This window comes from Phasianus colchicus, chromosome 33, assembly GCF_987193195.1.
Source record: "Phasianus colchicus chromosome 33, bPhaCol1.hap1.1, whole genome shotgun sequence".
NCBI classification, from domain to species: domain Eukaryota; kingdom Metazoa; phylum Chordata; class Aves; order Galliformes; family Phasianidae; genus Phasianus; species Phasianus colchicus.
In genome coordinates, this window is record NC_143468.1 from 2,284,149 (window position 1) to 2,306,355 (window position 22,207).

Sequence of the window (22,207 nt, forward strand, 5' to 3'; positions counted from 1 at the left end):
ACAATCCCAGGCTAAAAATATCCCTCCTCTGGGCAGCACCATTCCAGGAGAGCACTCCCAGAGCATCGACTCGTTGCCTTTTTTGAAGGGATCGTGGCTTTGATAGAGCCGCACCGGGACGGGGTTACCCCACAGCAGCTCCTCAATTTGGGTAGGAAAAGCCACCGACGTGGCGCTGGGGAGGAAAGGGTTAAAGCCATCTTCATCCCAGCGCTCTTCCTCGGTCCTTCTGTCCTTCATCCCGTTGGGTTTGGTGGTCTGTAGGTCCAGATTGGTGGCTGTGGTGTCCTTATTAGAGGTGAGTGTCCCCATCTTCACCCCTCTCCCTCTGTCCCCCTGTCCCCCTGTCCCTCTGTCCCTCTGTCCCCCTGTCCCTCTGTCCCTCTGTCCCTGTCCTGTCCCCAGCAACTCTCAGCCCAGCCCTGGAGAAGATGCTGCAAGGTAAAGATGTGGAGATGCCGTCACACGGATCAAGCTGGAAAAAGGGATTTTGGGACCAACCCTGCGCCCTACCAACCGCCCCACCACACCTTCACCCCTGGTCCCCCCTCAGCTCCTTTTTGGGGTTTGGGTGCTGATAACAGCCTGCATCTCTTTATCAGCACAGGGGGCACCTGCAGCTTGGCGCAGGCTTTAGGATCCTCAGCCTCCCCCAGACCCCAAAGCCATTTGGGTCCCCAGTTGCTCCATCTCCATATGAAGCCCTCATTGAGTGCTGGGTTCTAATTAGCCCCCACCCACCCCCCCCCTCACGTCAGAGCCTCATTAAGTTTTTCCCGTTGCGGCGGCGGATGTGGGTCAACGTTTGAGGTTTGGCTGTTGATGGTTTTTTTTTTTATTTCCTCTTCCAAACAGATGAATTTCCTCCCTCCCTGCTGACGACAGATGCTGGCAGGGGCTGGGCGCAGTGGCGGGGCAGGGGGGACGCAGACAATGGACCCTCAGTAGGGTTAAGGAGCACCCTGTGCCCCCCCAGTGTGGGTGAGTGATGGGGATGGGTGTGGGGTTGTGGCCAATGGGGAGCTGGAGGGGGGGGGAAGGTGGGGGTGGGTTGGGGGGTGGGAGATGGAGATGGGTGGAGATGGGTTTGGAGGTGGGGGTGGTGGTGATGGAGAGGTGCGTCCTTGGAGAGAGCATAGAGCTCTGTGCTGGGGGGATGGAGAGGGACTGGGGGACAGGAGGGTGATGGGGACAGGAGGGTGATGAGGACAGGAGGGTGATGGGGACAGGAGGAGGAGGTGGGGACGAAAGGGGGTGGTGGGGATGGGGTCAGGGGTGGCACAGTTTGGGGTGGGGAAGCTCCGGCGCGCAATGGGGACGAAGGGGCCACGTTGGGTCTCTGATCTCTGTGCCATGTGCTGGAGATCCCTTCTGTGCCATGCACTGCACCTTTGTTCCGTGGGGATGGGCAGTCTGAGGGTTGGGGGTGGTTCTGGAGGGGTCCTGGGGGGGGTCACAGCAACTCCCTGCAGTTTTTGGGTGACTCGTATGGGGAAGGCCCCAGCCACGTGTCTCCGGTCAGCTTGGGTGTGCTGAGCCTCCAGCTATGGGGCTGCTGCTTGTGAGCCCCCCATCACCCCATCCCGTGGCCTGGCTTCATATGGGGGGGGGTCCAGGATCTGACCCTGTGCAGCCAGAGGTGCCTTGGGGGGGTGGCAGGGGGGTCATGCTGGCCCTGCACCCAGCCTGGTGGGAGGTGAAATGGGGAAATGGTGACATGGTGACACGGTGACATGAATGCGCTGCGTTCGCATCCTCCCTCCTCTGGGGACTTTCTGCACAGCTGCAGCTCCGGAGGCATTGGGGGGGGGAGGGGGGGATGGACAGACAGACAGTTATTGCACCCAGAGATGGAACTGTGGCTCTGTCACCCATGGGTGCAGGGAGATCAATGGCTGCTGGGGTGGGGGGTGCTGCTGGGGGGCTCTGAACACAGCCAGGATCGGGGCCGTGGCAGAGGGTGAGGGGATGAGCGTCCCCACGGGTGACACAGTGGGGCACAGGGTGGGCAGCATCTGCAGGGCAGAAACAGCTGGGAACATCTGGATGGGAAATGGGGGAGGGGGGTATGGGAGGGCTGTGGGGACACTGAGTGGTGATGGACCCACAGGGTGCGGATGGGGGTGAGGATGGGATGGGGATGGGGATGGGATGAGCAGGGGATGGGGATGGGGGTGGGAATAGGGATGGGGTGGGGATGGGGATGGGGATGGGGATGGGGATGGGGATGGGATGGCATGGGATGAGGATGGGGATGGGGATGGGATGGGGATGGGGATGGGGATGGGGATGGGATGGGGATGGGGAAGGGGATGGGGAAGGGGATGGGATTGGATGGGGATGGGAATAGGGATGGGATGGGAATGGATGGGGATGGGATAGGATGGGGATGGGGATGGGATGGGATGGGGATGGGGATGGCAGTGAGGGTGATGATGGAAGGGATGTTGCTTGAGGACTGAATGGGATATGGGTAGGATGGGAAAGCTCTTTCCTATGGGAAGCTCCAGGCTCTGAGAAAACCCTAAGGGGATCCCAAAAGAGTTGCTTTCTGGTGCTGTGCAGCTTACCTCATGATGTCGTGGCGGTGCTGTGGGGCTGCTGTGCAAAATGGGTGAGGAATGCCCCAACTTCAGGGCTCCCCTATCCCCACAGGGTCTCTTGGTGCTGCCATGGAGGGGTCCTCAGTGCTCAGCCCCTCCTCATGGGAGAAACGGCGCGCCTGGGCCCGGCAGAGCCGCTGCTGGAGGACCACAGTGGTGGAGGAGGAGGCGGCTGCAGCCATGCAGGACATCCCAGAGCTGCAGTCACCCCACCTGGACGATGTTTTCCTCGAAGGTCCGCGATGCCCGTGAGCACGTGGGGGTCTGTGCACGGGGATGTGTGCATGCAGAGGGTTGTGTGCTCACAAGCGGATCGTTTCACGTGCCGACGCATCTGTGTGCGTGTGTGTGCACGTGTGTGTGTGTGTGTGCAGAGCACATCAGTGCTTGCAAGCAGCTGTGCACATCCCTGAGCTTGGCAGCCAGCTCTGCACCACGCTGAGTTGGTGACCACAGCAAACCCGGCTCCCTCGTGCTGCTTTATCTCATCTCTGCTCCCTGCAGGAAGCTCCTCCAGCAAGATAGAGACGTGGCTGCAGGACTGCGGGTGAGCTGAGGGGTCATAGGGTGCACAGTGCCTCCCTGTCTGTTCCCTGGGGCTTTCTGCAGCCAGGGGGGAGATGCTGGAGCTGCACAGGAGCTGCAGGGATGCATGCGTTGTGCACAAGGCACTGCTGTCCCTTCGCTCCGTGCTCAGCCACTTTTGGCAGCAGCGGTGCTGTGCTCACCCTCTGAGCATCCCCATCACACTGCCCAACCCAACCTCATCCCTCATCCCTCATCCCTCATCCCTCATCCCTCATCCCTCATCCCTCATCCCTCATCCCTCATCCCTCATCCCACATCCCTCATCCCTCATCCCTCATCCCTCATCTTTCATCCCTCATCCCACATCCCTCATCCCTCATCCTTCATCCCACCGTGCTCAAATCCCCCTTTCCCACCCCCCCACTGCTTGACCTCATGGGGTTTTGCTCTGGGTTCAGGTCATCCTTGGAGGCGCTGCCGGAGGAGTTGTGCTCATTGGGTCCCTATGGTACGTGGGTGCTCTGTGGGCACAGCACGAAGGGGGCTGAGGGTGGGGGTCCCACCTCTGATCCCCGTTGCCCCTCGGGGCGATGCTGTCTTGCAGGCTGTGGGAGCAGCAGCACCAGCTTTGAGGACGACCTGACGCTGGGAGCTGAAGGTAGCAGCCACCCCTGGGGGTCCCTTCCTGTCCCCAAAGCTCTGAGCATCCCTGGAGGATGCAGGGACAGGGAGCACACCTATGGGGACAGGCTGTCCTGGATGGTTTCGCTATGTGGATGGGGCTGCAGACACAGGGCCTGTCCCCAAAGCTCCCCAGACGTCACATTCCATTCCCTGCCACCTCTCTGTTTCCTTTTTGCAGCTCTTCTGCTACCAGGGAACCATAAAACCTTCGGCAGGTGAGAGCCGGATCCCATCCCTGCACATCCCCACCTCTCAGCCCCGCTGCTGCCAGCACTGCTCTGTCCCCAGGGCTGTCCCTATTGCTGTCCCCAGGCTGTGACACCCCGTGGCATCTCTCCATGCAGGGCTCTGCAGGGCAGACGCCTCAGCCTGGGGCACAGCATGGCATCCAGCGCGCCCTCCGGCCTCACCAACCTGACCAGCTCCAGGTGGGGACCCTGATGGATGCGGGGGTTGTCCGCTCACGAGACCCATTCCTACAACAACCAAACCCCATATCCACCCTACAGCCAACCCTACGTCCATCTTTTATCTAACCCCAATCCTATAACCACCTACATCTAACCCTAACCTTACATCCACCCCACATCCACCCTAAACCCAACCCTACATCCAACCCTACATCCAACCCTACATCCAACCCTACACCCACCCCACATTCACCCCACATCCACCCACACCCACCCTTCATCCACCCTACATCCATTCTGTATCCCACATCAGCTCTACATCCACCCCACATCCACCCTACATCCACCCCACATCCATTCTATACCCAACCCTACATCCACCCTACACCCAACCTCACATCCACCTCACATCCATCCTACCCACCCTACACCCAACCCTGTGTCCACCCCACATCCATTCTATACCCAACCCCACATCCACCCTACACCTACCCTACATCCAATCCCAATCCACCCTACACCCAACCCTACATACACCCCACATCCATTCTGTATCCCACATCCACTCTACATCCACCCCACATCCACCCAACATCCACCTTACACCCAATCCTACATTCACCCTACATCCATTCTATACCCAACCCTACATCCACCCCACATTCACCCTACACCCAATACCACATCCACCCCATATCCATTCTATATCCAACCCTACACCCAACCCCACATCCACCCTACACCCAACCCTACATCTACCCTACACCCAACCCCACATCCACCCCACATCCATTCTATACCCAACACCACATCCACCCCACATCCACCCTACACCCACCCTACACCCACCCTACATCCACCCCATATCTATTCTATACTCAACCCTACATCCACCCCACATCCACCCTATGCCCAACACCACATCCACCTTAAATCCACCCCACATCCACCCAACATCCACCCTACATCCACCCTACACCCAACCCCACATCCACTCCACATCCATTCTATACCCAACCCTACATCCACCTTACACCCACCCTGCATCCAATCCCACATCCACCCTACAGCCAACCCCACATCCACCCCACACCCACCCTACACCCACCCTACACCCAACTCCACATCCACTCCATATCCATTCTATACTCAACCCTACATCCACCCCACATCCACCCTACACCCAACCCTACATCCACCCCACATCCATTCTATACCCAACCCCACATCCACCCTATCCCCACCCTACACCCAACCCTACATCCACCCCACATCCACCCTACACCCAACTCCCCATCCACCCTACACCCACCCTACACCCAACCCCCCATCCACCCCACACCCACCCTACACCCAACCCCACATCCACCCTACACCCATAACCCTACACCCCCTTCCCCCCCGTAGCATCTCCGAGGTTCTCGATTGGTGCCAGGCAGACGCTGAGGAGATCCTATACAATTTGGGATTTGTGCAGCCCGGGCCGGGCGCTGTGTCTCGCATCCCTTCGCGCTTCTTCTCCTCCCCATCCCGAGCCAAAGGCATCGACTTCCAGCTCTTCCTGAAGGCTCAGGTGCGGCGCTTGGAGATGGAGGATCCCTGCCTGATGCTGGCCAGTGAGTGGCACCGGGGGGATGATGATGATATGGGGAGAGGAGGAGGAGGGGGGCTGCATTCTGTGCTTGACCCCCCGCCCTGTCTGTTGGTGCTGGGGTTGATCTGCTGAGCTGCGCTTTGTTCCGTTGGGGGTGGTGGTACAACTCCCCATAGAAAGTGGGGTTGGTGGCCCTATAGAAACTGGGAACGGTGGTCTCGTGCGTCGGTTCCCCCATAGAAACTGGGGACACTGGACCCATGTATCAGATCCCCCATAGAAAGTGGGGAATTGTAGCCCTGTGCCTCAGTTTCCCCGTGGAAAGTCAAAATTGTGGTCCTGTGTGTCTGTTCCCCTATAGAAACAGGGGATGGTGGTGGTCTCATGCCTTGGTTCCCGCATAGAAACTGGGGATGGTTGTCCCATGTATCTCTTCCCCTATAGAAACTGGAAGTGGTGGTTCCATACATCATTTCCCCCATAGAAATTGGGGATGCTGCTCCCGTGCTTCAGTTCCCCTACAGAAAGCGGGGAATCGTGGTCCTGTGCCTCAGTTTCCCCATGGAAGCAGAGTGTCGCTCCATTTTCCCAGCTGACCAGAGCACGACCAGCTATCAGGGCCCACATAAAGCACCCTTCCCCGCCACCCTAATAAACCCTCCCCTCTTTCCCTTACCCCCTTCTCATCCTCCCCAGGTCGCTTCCAGCAGGTCCAGGCTCTGGCTGCCACGGCGGACGCTTTCTTCTGCCTCTATTCCTATGTCTCCAAGACCCCCCTGCAGCGCATCTCCCCTTCACACCTCACCTGGACCGACCCCAGCATCCCCGAAATCCGCATCCCCCCCTCTCAACCCCCCACCCTCTCACCCGCAGAGCGTTTGAGGGCGGCCGTATCCAAGATGTGTCTGTATGCCCCCCCCCGGACCGGGGGTTCCCTGGGCAGGGTGGTGAGGGAGGTGCTGGAACGCAGCCGGGGGGAGAGGTTTTGCTTTGATCCCGATGATGTGGAAAGGTTGGGGGGGGTTGCTGGTTGTGGGGTGGCTGTTGGGACGTCGCCACGTGGAGGTGGGGGACCCTCGTGGCTTGATCAGGGGGTCCCCATATGTCACCATCAGCGAGGGATGGAGATGGCTGTGGGATGTGGCCAAAACTCCACGGCGGGGGCTCTGCTGTGGGCAGGAGATGCTCCGTGCTCCCCAGGAACAGGACGGGGTGACACAGAGGATGGACAGCCATGGGTGAATGTCACCTCATCCCCAGCGTTGGGTGCAGTGGTCACCAATAACAGCTGGCTGTGTGCCCCCCCTGCACAGCCGGGACACAACGGGGACTCAGAGACTTCACCCAGGGGGATAAAAGGGGGGCAGCACCCAGGAGAGCCCCCACACCCCTATGGGGCACCGCCCTCTCCGTCCCACTGCGCAGCGGGTGGAGACCAGTGGGGTCAGCAGAGCAGAGGATGGAGCAGAGGATGGCACCGGGTGGGTGATGCTGACTGGCAGCAGAGCAACGCAGCGGGGCTGCAGCCCCCCAGGAAGGGTCCCACTGCAGGGAGCTTCGTGTCCCACCACCCCAATTGGGCTGAGACCAACGAGGCCGTGGACTCCTTTGAGATGGAAGAGGTGAGGGGGGTCAGCGCTGCTGCTGGGGAGGGGGCTGGAGGTGGGCAGCGGGGTGGGCAGGAGGATATGGAGCAGCAAACGGCCTTGGTGGGTCAGCAAGGAGGAAGGCTGCCAGGGTCTGAATGATTGAGAGCTTCAGATGGAGCCTCTTTCAGGAGGGAGCTGTGGGAGTGCCATCCTGCTGCACGCACACCTGAGTGCAGACGTTGGAATGCTTGCACACCAAACATCCTTGCACGCACGCACCTCTGCACCCACACACAGAGCAACCCTGCACACGCTCACGCCTGCAGATCGTCTGCAAACGTGTGCACAGTTGCATATGCACATGTGCACTGGTGCACACGCGTGCTCGTGGGCCACCTTTGCACGTGGGCATACATGTGCACACGTGCTCCAGCCCTTCTTTGGCACAACCACTCACTGCGCCCTGCTGTGTTTGTGCAGGTAGCGAGCGACAGCGATGACGACGACGATGATGATGATGAAGATGATGATGAAGAAACCAGCTGCTCTGTGAGGTTCCGTAGAAGTAAGCCGTGGCTCTTTCCACGCGTGCGCACAGGTTGAGGGGTGTGTGGGGGGATGCAGAGGTGCAATGCATCCCATCCCCACGCTCCAGGTTTGATGCTGTATGGGGTCGGTGGGCACTCGGACAGCAGCGGCTTCGTGGAGGAGCCCCTTCCTGAGCAGACAGAGTGAACCCACCGGGGGTCTCCTGCCTGCACACCCCCCCCCCCCCCCCCCTTCCAAAACTGCTGCTCCAGCACCGGAGTGCAACAACGGGTGCAGGAAAGTTTGCACCACTGCACTTCAGGCAACGGAGCCCATCCTCAGCCCAGAGCTGAGCACCGTGTGTGGACACTGTGTGTGTGTGTGTGTGCGCAGTGTGCAAATGCATGCACAAGTACGTTGGATGCACCCAAAACTCAGGACTGGCACCTGCACCCCCTCCACCCCCCTCTGCCCCATTTCCTTGGGGCTTCACTTGCACTTTGGAGTTGGCTGCTCCCCCGGCGCTTGGAACACTAGGATGGGGGTTTGCTGGGGAATAGCTGACAGCACACTGGAAATAAAGGTCCCAGTGGGATCAGGCCGTGTCCCTGCACTGCTGGGGGGTCCCAGGGATGTGGGTGAGGGCTGCGTGTGGCTCTCAGGGTGTGCAAAGTGGGAGGAGGTGCTGCCTTTGGGCATGACTCATGCAGCGCGCGCTGCTCGGGGTTTATTTTGCTCTCCATCTCTTCTCACCCCTCCGAAACCTCTCTCTCCTGTTTCCTTATCTGGGTGCTTTATGGCTCCGGGCCTGTTCTTCATCTTCCTGCCACCTTATCTTTATGGCTTTGCTGTTCTTCCTCTCCTTGCAGCTCTGGCATCCGAACGAAACCGCGGCAATGCTCTGCAGGACTGCAGCCTTAACCCCTCCCGCTCTGCTCCCAATGGGGCAACCAAACATTGGGGGGCACAGTCCCAAATTGGGGGGCAGGGTGACCTTGGCACTTCCCATCCCCATCTCTTTCCCAACCCTTTTTATTCCCTGGGTTGATGGAAGCTGACCCACTTCTCTCTTCTCCATCCCACCCAGGGGCACCTCCCCATCCCCACAGGGTCCCACCCGTGTCCCCCCCACTCCCCGTGGGCCACCAGCCCTACTTACACCCCATGAACACCCTTCAGCAGGAAGAGAAGTGGTGCCAATGGCCTTTGGATGGGAAGGAAGGCTCCAGCCCCCCAGGCATCAGTACTGGAATTAATGGAAAGTCCTCATGGGTAAACAACCCAAGGACTTCCCAGTGGAGCGCAGCCAAGGATGGGATTATCCTGGATTAAGCACCAGCCCCTCCGGCACCGGGTCTGGCTCTCACCACAGCCCTACCCTGTGGGATCTGTATGGGATCTGTATGGGAACCCCAACCTGGGGGGTGCACAGAAGGGTTGGGATCCCACCTTGGTCATCACCCCACTCCCCTCGCTCTGCCTGGTCCTGGTTCCTGGGCTGACGATGGGATTTTATCTCCACCAACCCCAGGATTTGTCCTGGATGGGGCTGTGCAAAGCCATGGGGATGGGCTGCCCACCCTTGGGGACACCCATGGGCACCTCATCCCAATCAGTGGTCATTGGGGCCGGGCTGGAAAGCAGCACACAGCACTGGGAGACAGCAGCTGGTGCTGGGGACCAGCAGGGGACACACAGTGACACCTCCATGCTGCAGAGCCCAGGGCAGCAGGAGATGCACATCATCACATTCCATGCATACATTGCAGCCCTCGGTGCTGCCAGGACCCAAACTGGGGATTTTGGAGCCGGCGCTGAATTAATTCAGTGGGATGGAGCATCCTGTAAGAGGTGTCTTAAAATCAAGATGCTTCCCTTGGAATGGAGGAACAACACTGAAGTGGTGGTGGGAGGGGATCCCAGGGGTCTCTTATCCAAACCCTGCACTGAGCTCCCCTGCAAAGGGGCTGAGACATTTTGGAGACCCCCCCGAGCAACACCAAAAGGGTTTTGCAGCACAAAGAAGAAGGAAACCAGGACTGCATGGAGCAGAGGCTCAGCACGGGTGTACATTTGGGAACACACAACCATCACTCGGTTCCTTTGCTCTCCACCCACCCCGCAGCCCAAACCTTTTCCCATCCCCTCCCCACCCCCAACTCCTCCAGAAGTTTCCCTGCTTTCTCCTGCAATGTCAGCCCCGTTTTCTCCGGTTCTGCTGGAGATCTGAGAGCACTCAGGTGAATCCTGACGGGCCACGCTCCGCTGCCTCCATCCCTGCACGACGTGAGGATGGAGCTGATCGCTGCGGGTGGGATGCTGCCCTGCAGCTGTCTGAAACACGAAGCAAATCCCTTCCTCCCCAGTGCACACTCACTCCTGGACAGGGTTTGTATGCCAAGCAGTGTGGGGAGATTATTCATCCACCTCCTCCCCGTGCTCGTGCCCTTCCCTTGGTGCATCAGCGTTCCCCAGGCATTTTAATGGGGGAAGATGCTCTGAGCTCCATCCTCATCCCCAAAATGGGATGGAGAGATGCTCTGCCCCATGCCGAGGGGCATAATGGGAGAGTATGGGGTGTACTGGTGGGGTGTATAGGGTGCCCTGGGGACTCAGGTCGCAGCCAACCAATGTATTGGGTCTTTGGGACACTCTGGAGTTGCTCCCACACGTGCAGCCCTGGGGGACCAGGAGGATTTGGATCGGGTCCATCCGCTCCGTGCTCCCCCAGGTGCTGCAGGGCTGATCCCTGCTAATCCCACACTGGCCCAGTGCCCGGGTTCAGCACCTTCCCACCACCCCATCCCCTCCAATTGCCTTCATAAGGGGCAGAACAGAGCCTGGGCTCATCCTGGAGCTGCGGTCACCACCTGAGCTCTGTGGGGATGATGAAGCTCTACACAGTGCTGCTGCTGGCTGGGTTGGCCTGCTGCCTGGCTGTGGGCTGTGAGTAGAGCAGGATCCCAATGGGGCAGGATGTCCCTTAGGGGACATCTGTCCCACCAGTGGGGTGGGCTGTCCCCACGCCCAAACCCCCCAGCCTGGGGTTGGTCACACTGTGTCTTTTCCATTTGCAGTGCCCATCAATGAGACGCCGACCGTGGGGCAAGGTAAGTGGGGGTCCTGTGTGGGGATCAGTGGGGCTGGGGGCTGAGATTTCACTAGGAACTCTCTGAGCATCCCAATCGTACAGAGAACTCTCCTGGGGTTTCTCCTGTGCTCTGTAGGTGGGAGTCCTTCATCCCTCCCTGCCCTCCCAAGCGTGGGATCTGAGCTCCCTGCAGCACGAAGCAGCTCTGGGGATGGGGTGGGAGGTGGTCCGTGCAGGCACAGCTCACGGAGGGGGCAGCTCCCAGACCCTCATTTCTCCCCACAGATGTGAAGGTGAGCAGCAGAGCTGCCGAAGGAGTGCTGGTGGATTTGGCAGACGTGGTGGAAAGCCTCCTGCGCTCCCTGGGAGACACCTTGGCCGGGGCGGTCAGACTGCTGATAGGGGGAAAAGCAAGTGAGAAGGGATCAGGGTGGGAGGGTTTGGGGGCTGAGGTGCTGAGGGGCACCCACAGCCCCCTCCTGTATGGGATGGGGACATATCTCACCTCTCTCCTAACAGAATAGCGAGCAGCCGGCATGGTGAGCGCTGCCCTCCCCTGCAGGGGACGTGGTGACATGGGGACACCGTGCTCTGCCCATGGGTTCTGCTTCATTCCAAGGTGCCACCAATGCCACCTGCTCACCCTGTGGCTTTTCCCGTGTGAACAAGGCTCCAGACAAAGCTTCCAATAAAGCAAACTGCTAATTGCTGCTTGTCCTGTCCCTCCTGCTGCTTGCCCACAGAGGCTGCGCTCTGACCCGGGGTGCTTTCCTGCTGCCATCTCCCTCAGATGAGTGGGGTCTTCCCACAAACCAAAGACCCAATTTCAGTGTTTGGTGGCTGAATCCCATGGATTCCTCGTGCTATTGCAGCAAACCCACATCCTGGCACTGTCACACAGAATCACAGAGCTGTAGGGCTTGGAAGGGACCTCTGGAGGTCACTGAGTCCAAACGCATTGCTAAACCAGGTTCCCTATGTCAGGTCTCACGGGTGGGAATCCACACAGGGCATCTTGAGCATCTCCAGAGAAGGAGAATCCACCACCTCTCTGAACAGCCCATTCCAATGCTCCATCACTCTGACAGCAAAGTTTTCCTTGTGTTAGTATGGAATTTCCTGTGTCCCGTTTTCTGCCCCTTGCCTCTTGTTCTACCATTGCTCAGCGCCAAAAAGAGCTCACCCCATTGATTCCTATGTGTGGTGCTCCTACGATGCCCACCGACCCTATGCTCAATGTCTGCAGTCCTTTCTCCACTTTAGAGACCACCCCACTGCTGCATCCCCCCCAAACCTGTCCTGCAGACAGACCCCAAACCCCCAACCAACCCACCCCACTTTCCCATCGTCTCATATGCTGGCTGCTCAGTCCATGACATCCTCCATCCCCATGTCCCATCACTTGGGTGACATTCTTGGGGACATCCAGAAGGCACCACAGCTCACCTCCATCTTCTACTGGACTCTCCAGCCCCATGGCACGGCTGTGGGGTGACCCAGTGGGATCTGGGTGCTCAGAGGAAGTTTGGAACACATAGGAGGGCTTCACCCATGCCTTGAGCTGTGGGGTTAGGCTGCTTTCTCGCTGTGGGAAAAGGCATAAGGGACACTGGGGCTGTGCTGGTGATGGAGAGCAGTCTCCAAGCACAGCTTCTCGTTTGGGATCTCATGGGAGCATCCTATGGTCCCCAGGAGGGGACGTGGGCCATGACCCCGTGCTCTTGGTGTTGTTACCTTCAAGCAGTGCCTGCAGGTCCTGCGCCCTTCCCTGTGCCCCTCACTGCAAATCCCCACCTGGCTTCGGTGCAGCTCCTGGGGCGATATTTGCTCAGTGGGGTTCCTGACCCCCAACTGGATGAGAAGAACTGGGATGCTCAGTGGGGAGGGCGTTTGGATCCAGCCCCAGCTCAGATGCTTCTCAGAGCCAATTTGGCCAATCTGTTGTGATCCAACCCTGTGCCAGGACCCCTCCCACTCGGATGCCTCCTGGGTTATTTCCCTTCCTGAAATTCCCCTCTCGTTAGCAGAGTTCGTTAACTCCAGAGGGCTTTTCTCAGCCCTTTGCAGTCTCACTCACTCACTCTGCTGGCAGGATGGCTCTAGGCTCTCCCAGTGCCCCCATTCAGGGGGATGTGGCACTCTGGGGTGCCCTGGATGCAAGGAGGGCTGGTGGCTTTTGGGGACACAGAGTGTCACAGGGTGGTGGTGCGCAGGGGGGGACCTCCTCCTCCCTCCTCCTTGGTGCCACGTCCTCCACCTTTTGCCAACCCCTTCAGGGCTGATGGGGTTCCCCTTTCCCCCTGCTCAGCCACTAGGAGTTGGACCATTCCTCCCTCACTGCTGACCCACTGATGTTCCCATGGCAGCACCCACCACCAACCCCATCTCCTCCACCACTCTGCGAGCATCCGTGCACCACCCACCCGTACACAAAGGGTTTTTTTGGGGATGGGACGTGACAGAGATGACTTAAATGCTTCTGCTGTGCTGGAGAAATCCACGCTGGGCTCCCACTCCCAGCAGTGCCCATCACAGGAGAGTGGGCACCATCCCTGGGTGCTCTCCTGATCCATTTCCCATCTCTTTCCCTTCTGATGCCTTCTGCTTGGGGAAGGAGCTTGGTCTTCAAGCTCGACAGCAGCTGGCATCTCCCATCCAAAATAAAGCCCCATCCGTGAGCTCCTCCCCACTTTCTTCACAGCCCAACCTTGCGTGGGGGGCTCAGGGTGTCAAATGCGCAGCGTTGACACCCCGCTGTGCCGAAAACAGCCGGGGGATGCTGGGTTGCCATGGCGATGAGGATGATGCTGGCAGCGCCGTGGGAGGATGCTGATCTACCCAGGAGTGGGGGAGAAGATTCTTGTCTTCTTCTTGGAGCTGTGGATACGTCCCAGAGCACGGGGAAAAGTGCAGAGTGGTGGTGAGGAGGGGTTGGTCCCATGGGGATGTACCCCAAAAGCTGTGTGTGTGTGCAGGGAGTCGTGCTGGGAAAGCAAAGCAGAGCTTTCTGGTGTCCCTGACCTCCACCCCAATGCTTTCTGGTGTCCCACACCAACAAACCAATGCTCCCTGCTGTCCCAAACCAAAACTCAGTGCCTTCTGGTGTCCCTCCTGTGGGACCTATGGGAATCCTCATGGACTTGATGAACTTTGCTTCAGCTTGGAGCATTAGGTTTAGGGATAGGAGGATGGACAAATGTTGTCCACCACCAGTGCATTTCAAAGCCTTTTCTCCAGCAGTGTGGGGATGCTTTAAGAGCAGGTGGTGGCAATGCCCTAGAGCAGATTCTCTGCAGAAAAGCAGACCTGGGCATGCAGGTGCAGAGAACAATGGCTGAACCTTGTTTGCTGAGCTGCCTTCTGCTCCCATCACAGAATCACAGAACCATAGAATCATAGAACTATGGAATGGTTGGGTAGGAAGGGACCTGAAAGATCACAGAGCTATGGGATGGTTGGGTTGGAGGGGACCTGGAAGATCACAGAGCCATGGGATGGTTGGGTTGGAAGGACCTGGAAGATCACAGAGCCATGGGATGGTTGGGTTGGAAGGGACCTGAAAGATCACAGAGCTATGAGATGGTTGGGTTGGAAGGACCTGAAAGATCACAGAGCTATGAGATGGTTGGGTTGGAAGGGACCTGAAAGATCACAGAGCTATGAGATGGTTGGGTTGGAGGGGACCTGGAAGATCACAGAGCCATGGGATGGTTGTTTTGGAAGGGACCACCACCTTCCAGCACTTCTGAGCAGCTCAGAGCACCCAGCTGTGCTGTGCACCCACACAGCAGTGCTCTGATGGCACATTCTCCCCTCTGCACCAGCCAAGGAAAGCACAGGGGGTGGATAAACGTATGCAGCGACAACAGCAGCACCGCCAGCAGCAGCTCCCACCTCCAATGTGCCACCTCAGGTGAGAAAAGTCTCATCATGCAGTGAAAAGTGTGCCGTGTTTTGCTGACAGAAGGGCTGCTGGGAGCTGCCAGAGAGTGGGATGTCCTCGGGGAGATGGCACACACCATCCTGCTTGTTCTCTGAGGTGGGTTATGGCATCAGCAGCGATGGGTTTTTCTTGGGGTGGAGCGAAGCCTGAAGGAGGCTGTGGCTGACAGAGCCCTGATGGTTACACAGAGCGGGGTGGATTTGTCCCCAAATCGTGGGGATTGTCCTTAAAAAGGTGAAACTTTTGGCACCAAAGCACAGATGCTCGCAGCAGGAGGTGGGGATGGGGCACCCATGGTGGTGGTACCCAATGACAGCAGGATGCTGAGCCCCCAAAGGTCCCCAAAGGACTGGGGGAGGGGGGCACTGGGGGTTATGGAGTGCACCTCCACCACTGCACACCCTCCACCCCTACAGAGGGTGTCTGAATTCCACCCCAGCAACCTTAACATGAAGCTCTGAGCCACCCTGTCATCCCATTACCTGGAGATGCAGCAGCCCTGGGCGCTGATGGGTTTGGATGTCACCCAAACATGAGCACACCTCGTTTACCCCCACCCTTCCTAGGGGCTCCAGGAGGGGACGCAGCCCCCCCCAGGGCATCACCTCTTGCTGCACTCTCTGCTGTTTGTAAGCCAGGCCAATTCAGGAGCCTGGAGCTGACCCAGCTGGCTGCGAGGATCTCAGTTAACTCAATTCACTGCTATTACTGTCAGTCAGACCTAACGACCCGACGCGGAGTATCAGCCCTTCGAGGACCCATTTCTAATTAATGCCAGCTCATAAACTAATTAATGGATTTGCTTGTAAATTCTAAAATCCACACTCCCTGCAAAGAGCAATCCTTTCTCTTCGGGGAGAACGCTCTGTGAGGACGCTCACATCCAACCCCAGCCAACATCCCCCTGCTTTGCTCTCCAGCAGCCTGGAAAATCACCCTTGGCCGGGTCCAGGTGCCCGCGTTGGGTCCCAGCTCCATTTCCCTGGGGCTGTTTTCCTCTGAGCAGCACAGGGCTGGGAAATCTTCACGCCTGGCCGGGATTTGGGTCGGGGCCAGTTGGACCGGGACCTCGGCCGTTCCTGGGGGCGGTTGTGGGGCTGTGGGGGAGGCAGCTGTGCCAGGAGGCTGCCAAGCGGGCAGGGAGCGCAGCCATGCCCGCAGCGCAACATCTGGGGCCCACAACGGCCAGCCAGGCAGCAGTGTCCTCATCTGTGCCAAGGAACACTCCTCCTCTTCCCCTCCTCCTCTTTTTCTTCCTCTCCTCCTCATCCTCCTCCTCCCCTCCTCCACCTCTTCTTCCTCTCTTCCTCCCTCTCTCCGTCCTCTCCTCCTCCTCACCTTCCCCTACTCCATTTTTTCCCCTTTTCCTCTTCTTCTTCCTCTCCTCCTCCTCTCCTCTCCATCCCCATTCATCCTGCCCAAGGCAGGGGACTGAGGACAAACCTCCTCCATCCTCTGGGGACTTCTGGACAGGCTCTTACTGGGATGAATCCAATCCTAAGAGCCACGGCCACCTTGCAGGGATCCTTCTATTCCCACTATGATGGGTGAAAGGGTCAGAAGTGGCCTCTGAGACACCCAGGAATTGGTGCTGAGTGTCAGATCCCAACTTTCTGAGCACCGAGGCTGCGTGCTGCCCCATGCTCTGCTCTCACAGCCCGTCCTGCATCCTTTGCCCCACGCAGCAAGCGGTGCTCAGGATTACACGACCTCTCCAACTTGGGGACCTCAGCGCCCAGCAGCTCCCAGTGCCCCCAGTTTGCACCAGCGCCCCCAATCCTGGGATGGAGAGCATCCAACCGCGGGACACGGACACCCAGCGGGCTGTTGAGTTTTCTTACCAGCAGATGTCAGCTCCCGCTCGGGGATGCGCATCCAGCTCACAGCCGGCACCGCTCGGAGCTTTGCAGTGCGCGCCTTGGGGTTCCCTTTCCTATGGGGCAGCGCACTGCCTGGGTTCCCCACGCTGATCCCAAGTCGGGCACTGATGTTCTGAACTCACAGCCGTGCTCGCAGCTCCCGCCGGCCGCACACAACCGGGCGATGCTCCACGGGGACGCGGAGGTGACTGTGAGAGCTGGGACAGCCCAGGGACACCGGGAGCTTTGGAGCATCGGGTCGTGCAGAGCAAAATTAAAAACATTTCTGTACGGAAGGGGAAAGATGGGGGGTAAGCGCCGTGTGCTGAGCATCCGGGGGGGGGGGTTTGGAGATAGGAAGAGGAGCAGCTGGGGGTGATGGAGACTGGGCTGTGCCCCCACTTCGGGAGCAAAGGAATGGGGATGGAGGCAGCGCCCGTGCTGCTACGAGCGGATGGACTTTGGAGATGCATTGAGACGCAAAGCAGGCTGGCGCGGGGTCGGGATGAGCACCGACTGCTCCCCCCAGCACCAACACCCGCTCTGGGGATCCCAATGCGGGGATGGGGTTCTGCCCTCCCCCACGCTGAACGGGACCACGGGTGTCACTCACCGCCCCCTACGTGCGCTGTGTCTGTTCCTAACAGGGACGGCCCCCACTTGGGGACGTCCCCAACCCCTCTCTCTCAGGGGCTCAGCAGATCGGGATGATGCTCAGCATCCCTGCCAGCTCTGCGGGGCCGCGGGCGACGGGGAGCAAAGCTGGGATTTCCCAGCTGTGCCATCAGGCGTCTTGCAGGCAGCCAAGAGTGGAGAGAGCCAGAGCGTGTGCTGGCCCTGCGCCCCGTGTGCTGCACAGGGGGTCACTCCCCGGGGACAGCAGTGCTGGGTGCTGAGCCCATCTGTGCCTCCAGACCCCATCTGAGCCCGCGGGCAGCATCCCAGCCATCCCAGCCTCTCCTGCCCACCCTTATGGGGGCCGTTTTGGTGCACAGTGGGGGAAACTGAGGCAGGGAGCCACGCGAAAGGGCTCAGCCCCAACAACTCCTGCCATGAGGGTTCGTGTGCCCACGAGCGTGGGTTCTCCTCATCCTCACATCCTCATCTCCAGGAGCTCTTGGGATGAGCATCCCTGACATGGGAACATTTCCCAAGGGATGCAGATGATCCCTTCTCACTGCCACCGCGCTGTGACAGCCCCCAGACCCACACTGGGACTGGAGAGACCCCCACGGCCGAGCCCTTGGGGACCCCTTTGTCAAACAGCGCATCTCCCCCCCCGCCCCCCCCAAACCCCGGTGCCACCATCGCTCAATGTGACAAACACGGGTCAGTGAGCGCCGGTCGGGGCTGTCCCCTCTTTGCCACAGCCCAGCCGGGCCCCCCAGCCCTGATTTCACTTTAATTGCATTCCCCAATGTCATGCAAATCAGGCTGCCTCGGCGCAGCTGTCAGGATTAAATTAGACCCCGTTAATAGGCGGTAATTGCGTTTCCGAACTGGCCCAGGAATTCCAGCCCGGACGATAGGCAGCGGGGCCGGGGCAGCCGTGTGCTTTCACAATATTTACTCTGGCAATTACCCTCCCTTCCAGGCCACGGCCCTGCAGAGGGAATCAGATTATGGGATGGAGAGAAGTGCTGGGACCGAGGCTGGTCCGTGGGTTGGGCACGCAGAGGGAAGGACAAAAGTTCTTCCCTTTATTCAATGTGCTCTGCTCTGAGCTGTGGGGCTGGCATCCCCCTCTCTCTGCCGAACCCCAAATGCAGCCCCTGGTCCTTCTCAGTGCATTGTGCAGCTCCAGGTGTCCCCAAATCCCCCCAACCCCACAAATAGGATCCTGCAGGGCTGTGGCTTCGTCACAGTGCAGGTGTGGGGGCATCTGAGAAGGAGTTCTGGGGGGAGGTGTCCCAGCAGAGGATGGGAATGGGAAAGGGTCAGGGGGTGGCATTGGGATGGGGGACATCTCCAGTGCCACCAACAGATGGGGTGACATGGACGTGGACCTGCTGCCTCCACTCCAGGTGTCATCAGGGTGGGGGAATCTGATCCTGCTGGGCTGCAGCAGAGGGAAACTGAGGCACAGGGATGGGATGTGCAGTGGGATGGGGACACGTCGTGCCAAGCTGTGACATTGATGCCTGGGGAACGGAGATGTGTGGATGGATATTGGGTGGCGGGGAGAGTGTGTGGGTGATGGGAGGGGTGGGGTGGAACTGGAGTGGGGGAGCTACAGGGGAGGGGAAGGAGATGGGGTGATGTGAAGACATGTGGGGTGAGGAGGAGAGGGGGGAGAGATGGGTAAATGGAGGGATGGAGGACATATGTGGGGGTGGAGGACACCTGGGGGGGATGCAGGACAGCTGGGGGGGAGGGATATTGCCATGAAGGGACAGAGGACACCTTGGGGGTATGGAAGATGCCATGAATGGATGGAGGACAGGAGGAGGGAATGGGAAGGCACACTGGGTACAGGAGGACACGCAGGGTTGTGGGGCTCTGGGAGAGGACAGCTGGGCATAGGTTGGCTGCAGGCAGCCCGAGCATCGCTGCGCTTTGCCAGGGGGCAGCTCCTCTCCTCCCAGTCCTCTTGCAGCCCTGTGTTATCAATGGGAACTCCCAGCAGAGCAGAGCATCACCCTCTTGGGATACGAGGGTCTCCAATCCCATCACAGCCCTACATCACCCTCCCTACATCGAATCCCCCATCCCAGCCCTCTCGTGGGCTCACTGCCAGCGGAGCGGGAAGGGGAACATCTTGCACGAGAGATCCTGGGGGGGGGGGGGGGAGAGGGGGGGAAGCTCTGAGCTGCCGTAACCTTGAACAGATGCAAAGCCCCCCTCACAATGGGATTAACGTACGGCACGTGGACGGCCCCAGAGCGGTGCTGAAAGGCAGCAGACAAAGCGCCCTGCCCGGATCTGGGGGTCAGCCGTGCTCCCAAGCTTGGGGGGCCACCGTTGTCTCCATGCTTGGGGATGTGTTCGTGTCCCCCCGGCGTGATCCGCTGTCCCTTTTGTGCATCCGAACCTGTTGGAGCCATCTGTCAGGGAGGGGACGGTGTGGCAACAGGCAGATTTATTGGCTGCAATCTGTTCCCCCCCCAATGCCCTGACCGGCCCGGCCTGGAGCTGGGAAGTAAGCCATGAAGCCACTAATGAATTAATTAGTATTCCCCGTAATCCCATGCTGCCAAGGATGTGATTGTGAGAGCTTTAAATGAGTGTGAAGGGTCCTCCATGGTGGCGTGTGCTGGGAGAGCCCCACGTAGTGATGGTCAGCAGGAGTGGGCATGAGATGGGATGAGGATGGAGGTGGGATAGGATGGAATGGGATGGGGATGGAGATGGGATGGGGATGGAGATGGGATGGGGATGGAATGGGATGGGGATGGGGATGGGGATGGAGATGGAGATGTAGATGGGATGGGGATGGAGATGGAGATGGGATGGAATGGGATGGGGATGGAGATGGGATGGAGATGGAGATGGAGATGGAGATGGAGATGGAGATGGAGATGGGATGGGGATGGGATGGGGATGAGATGGAGATGGGGATGGGGATGGGATAGGGTTGAGATGGGATGGGCATGGGGATGGAGATGGGATAGGATGAAATAGTATAGGGAATGGGATGGGATGGGGATGGATAGGGAATGGGATGGGATGGGGATGGATAGGGGATGGGATGGGGATGGTGGGCATGGGAATAGGGGGTGGATTTGGGGTTCCACTGCAGTTGTTCCTTTCACCCCCATGCTCCTGGGGTTGTGGGGGCTCAGCCCCTTACCTGAGTGTCTGCATCCCTCTGGGCAGAGGAGGTGAGTGATATGTTCAGCAATCAGAGGATGAATAAGGGAACCAATAGCTGTGTGGTTTGTACTGGGGAGCACTGGGAAAGAGGGAAACTGATGCTGGAGAAGGCAGCATCTGTCCCAGGTAGACCAGAAGCAGAGGCTGGGGCCAGCCCTGCTCTGCTCCGTGCAAGGCTCCCCATCTCTCTCCTCCTTAATTAATCTATTCTACTTTTTCTCCGTTGCCCCCTCCCACTGCCCAGAGCCAGACCCGGAGGCAGGAGCCCTGGGCCCCTTCTCTTGTCTGACAGCAGTAATCTCAGACGGGCCCCTTCTGGCCACACCAGCAATTAATTACTCCCCCTTGCACTCTCATTACAGCCAGGAGGAAGACGCAGCCGCCGTGCCCATCTCGAGCACCTGGGGCAGAACCAGCAGCACCCAGGGCTGTGCTCTTGTTGGATGGGAACCTCTCTGTGGAGAGAGGACGGTCCTGCTGCTGGGAAACTGGGGAGGATGTCCAGTGGTGCCCTTCCAGAGGTACTCATAGTGGGGAACCCATCTGGGGGTGCCCATCCAGGGATACCCATAGTTGGATACCCAACCGAGGGTGCCCATCCGGGGGGTACCTATGGTGGGGTGCCCATCTGAGGGTGCCCATCCGGGGTTACACATAGTGGGGTGCCCATCTGAGGGTGCCCATCTGGGGTTACCCATAGTGGGGTGCCCATCTGAGGGTGCCCATCCGGGGTTACCCACAGAGGGGTACCCATCTGGGGGTGCCCATCCGGGGGTACCCATGGTGGGGTGCCCATCTGAGGGTGCCCATCTGGGGTTACCCATAGAGAGGTACCCATCTGGGGGTGCCCATCAGGAGTTACTCATAGAAGGGTACCCATCTGGGGGTACCCATAATGGGGTGCCCATCCAGGGATACCCATAGTGGGATACCCAACCAAGGGTGCCCATCCAGGGGTACCCATAATGGGGTGCCCATCCAGTGGTGCCCATCCGGGGGTACCCATGGTAGGGTGCCCATCTGGGGGTGCCCATCCCACAGTGCCCATCTGGGGTTGTTCACCTGAGGCTGGGATGATGGGTATCATGGGATACCCATCAAAGGGTGTCTTTCCAGAGGTGCTGATCTGGAGGTGTTCATATGGGGGTATTTACCCCATAGTGCCTATCTAGAGGTGCCCATTCAGGGTCACTCATCCAAAGGAGCTCATCCAGGAGGTGCCCACCCAGCAGGTGCTCATCTGAGGATGCTCACCTTGGGTTACCCACCTGGAGGTGTCCATCCATGGTTTCCAATGGAGGGGTGCCCATCCGAGGGTACCCATCTGGGGCTGCTCACCCCGTGGTGCTCACCTGGAGGTGCCCACCCAGCGACGTCCATCCTGAGGAACCCATTCTCATCCCCATCCAAGGCGCACCCAACCGGGGTCGCTCGGGGTGCCCACCCCGGAGCACCCACCCGTGTTTTGCCGTCGGGGCCCCGTCGGGAAGCGGGAGGAGCCGGGATCGGTCACCTCCCCCCGGAGGAGGAGTCACGGGGGAGCGGCGGCACTGCAGGAGCCGCGG

General features: G+C 59.2%; 1 protein-coding gene across 2 annotated transcripts; it reads left to right on the forward strand.

Annotated features, from left to right (window-relative positions):
- Positions 1-11,723, forward strand: TESPA1 (thymocyte expressed, positive selection associated 1). 2 transcript variants are annotated; one of them, XM_031609811.2, is made up of 15 exons: positions 12-298; positions 856-981; positions 2,656-2,838; positions 3,108-3,150; positions 3,590-3,639; positions 3,736-3,789; positions 3,994-4,030; positions 4,160-4,243; positions 5,633-5,841; positions 6,516-7,441; positions 7,889-7,973; positions 8,064-10,882; positions 11,014-11,046; positions 11,313-11,441; positions 11,547-11,723. In XM_031609811.2, the coding sequence occupies exons 3-12, from the start codon at positions 2,673-2,675 to the stop codon at positions 8,141-8,143; spliced, it is 1,734 nt and encodes a 577-aa protein (XP_031465671.2). In that variant the 5' UTR covers positions 12-298; positions 856-981; positions 2,656-2,672; the 3' UTR covers positions 8,144-10,882; positions 11,014-11,046; positions 11,313-11,441; positions 11,547-11,723. The 2 variants fall into 2 exon arrangements, with proteins under 2 accessions (XP_031465670.2, XP_031465671.2); XM_031609810.2 differs by having other exon boundaries at positions 1-298; positions 3,736-4,030.
- Positions 11,724-22,207: the final 10,484 nt, after the last annotated feature.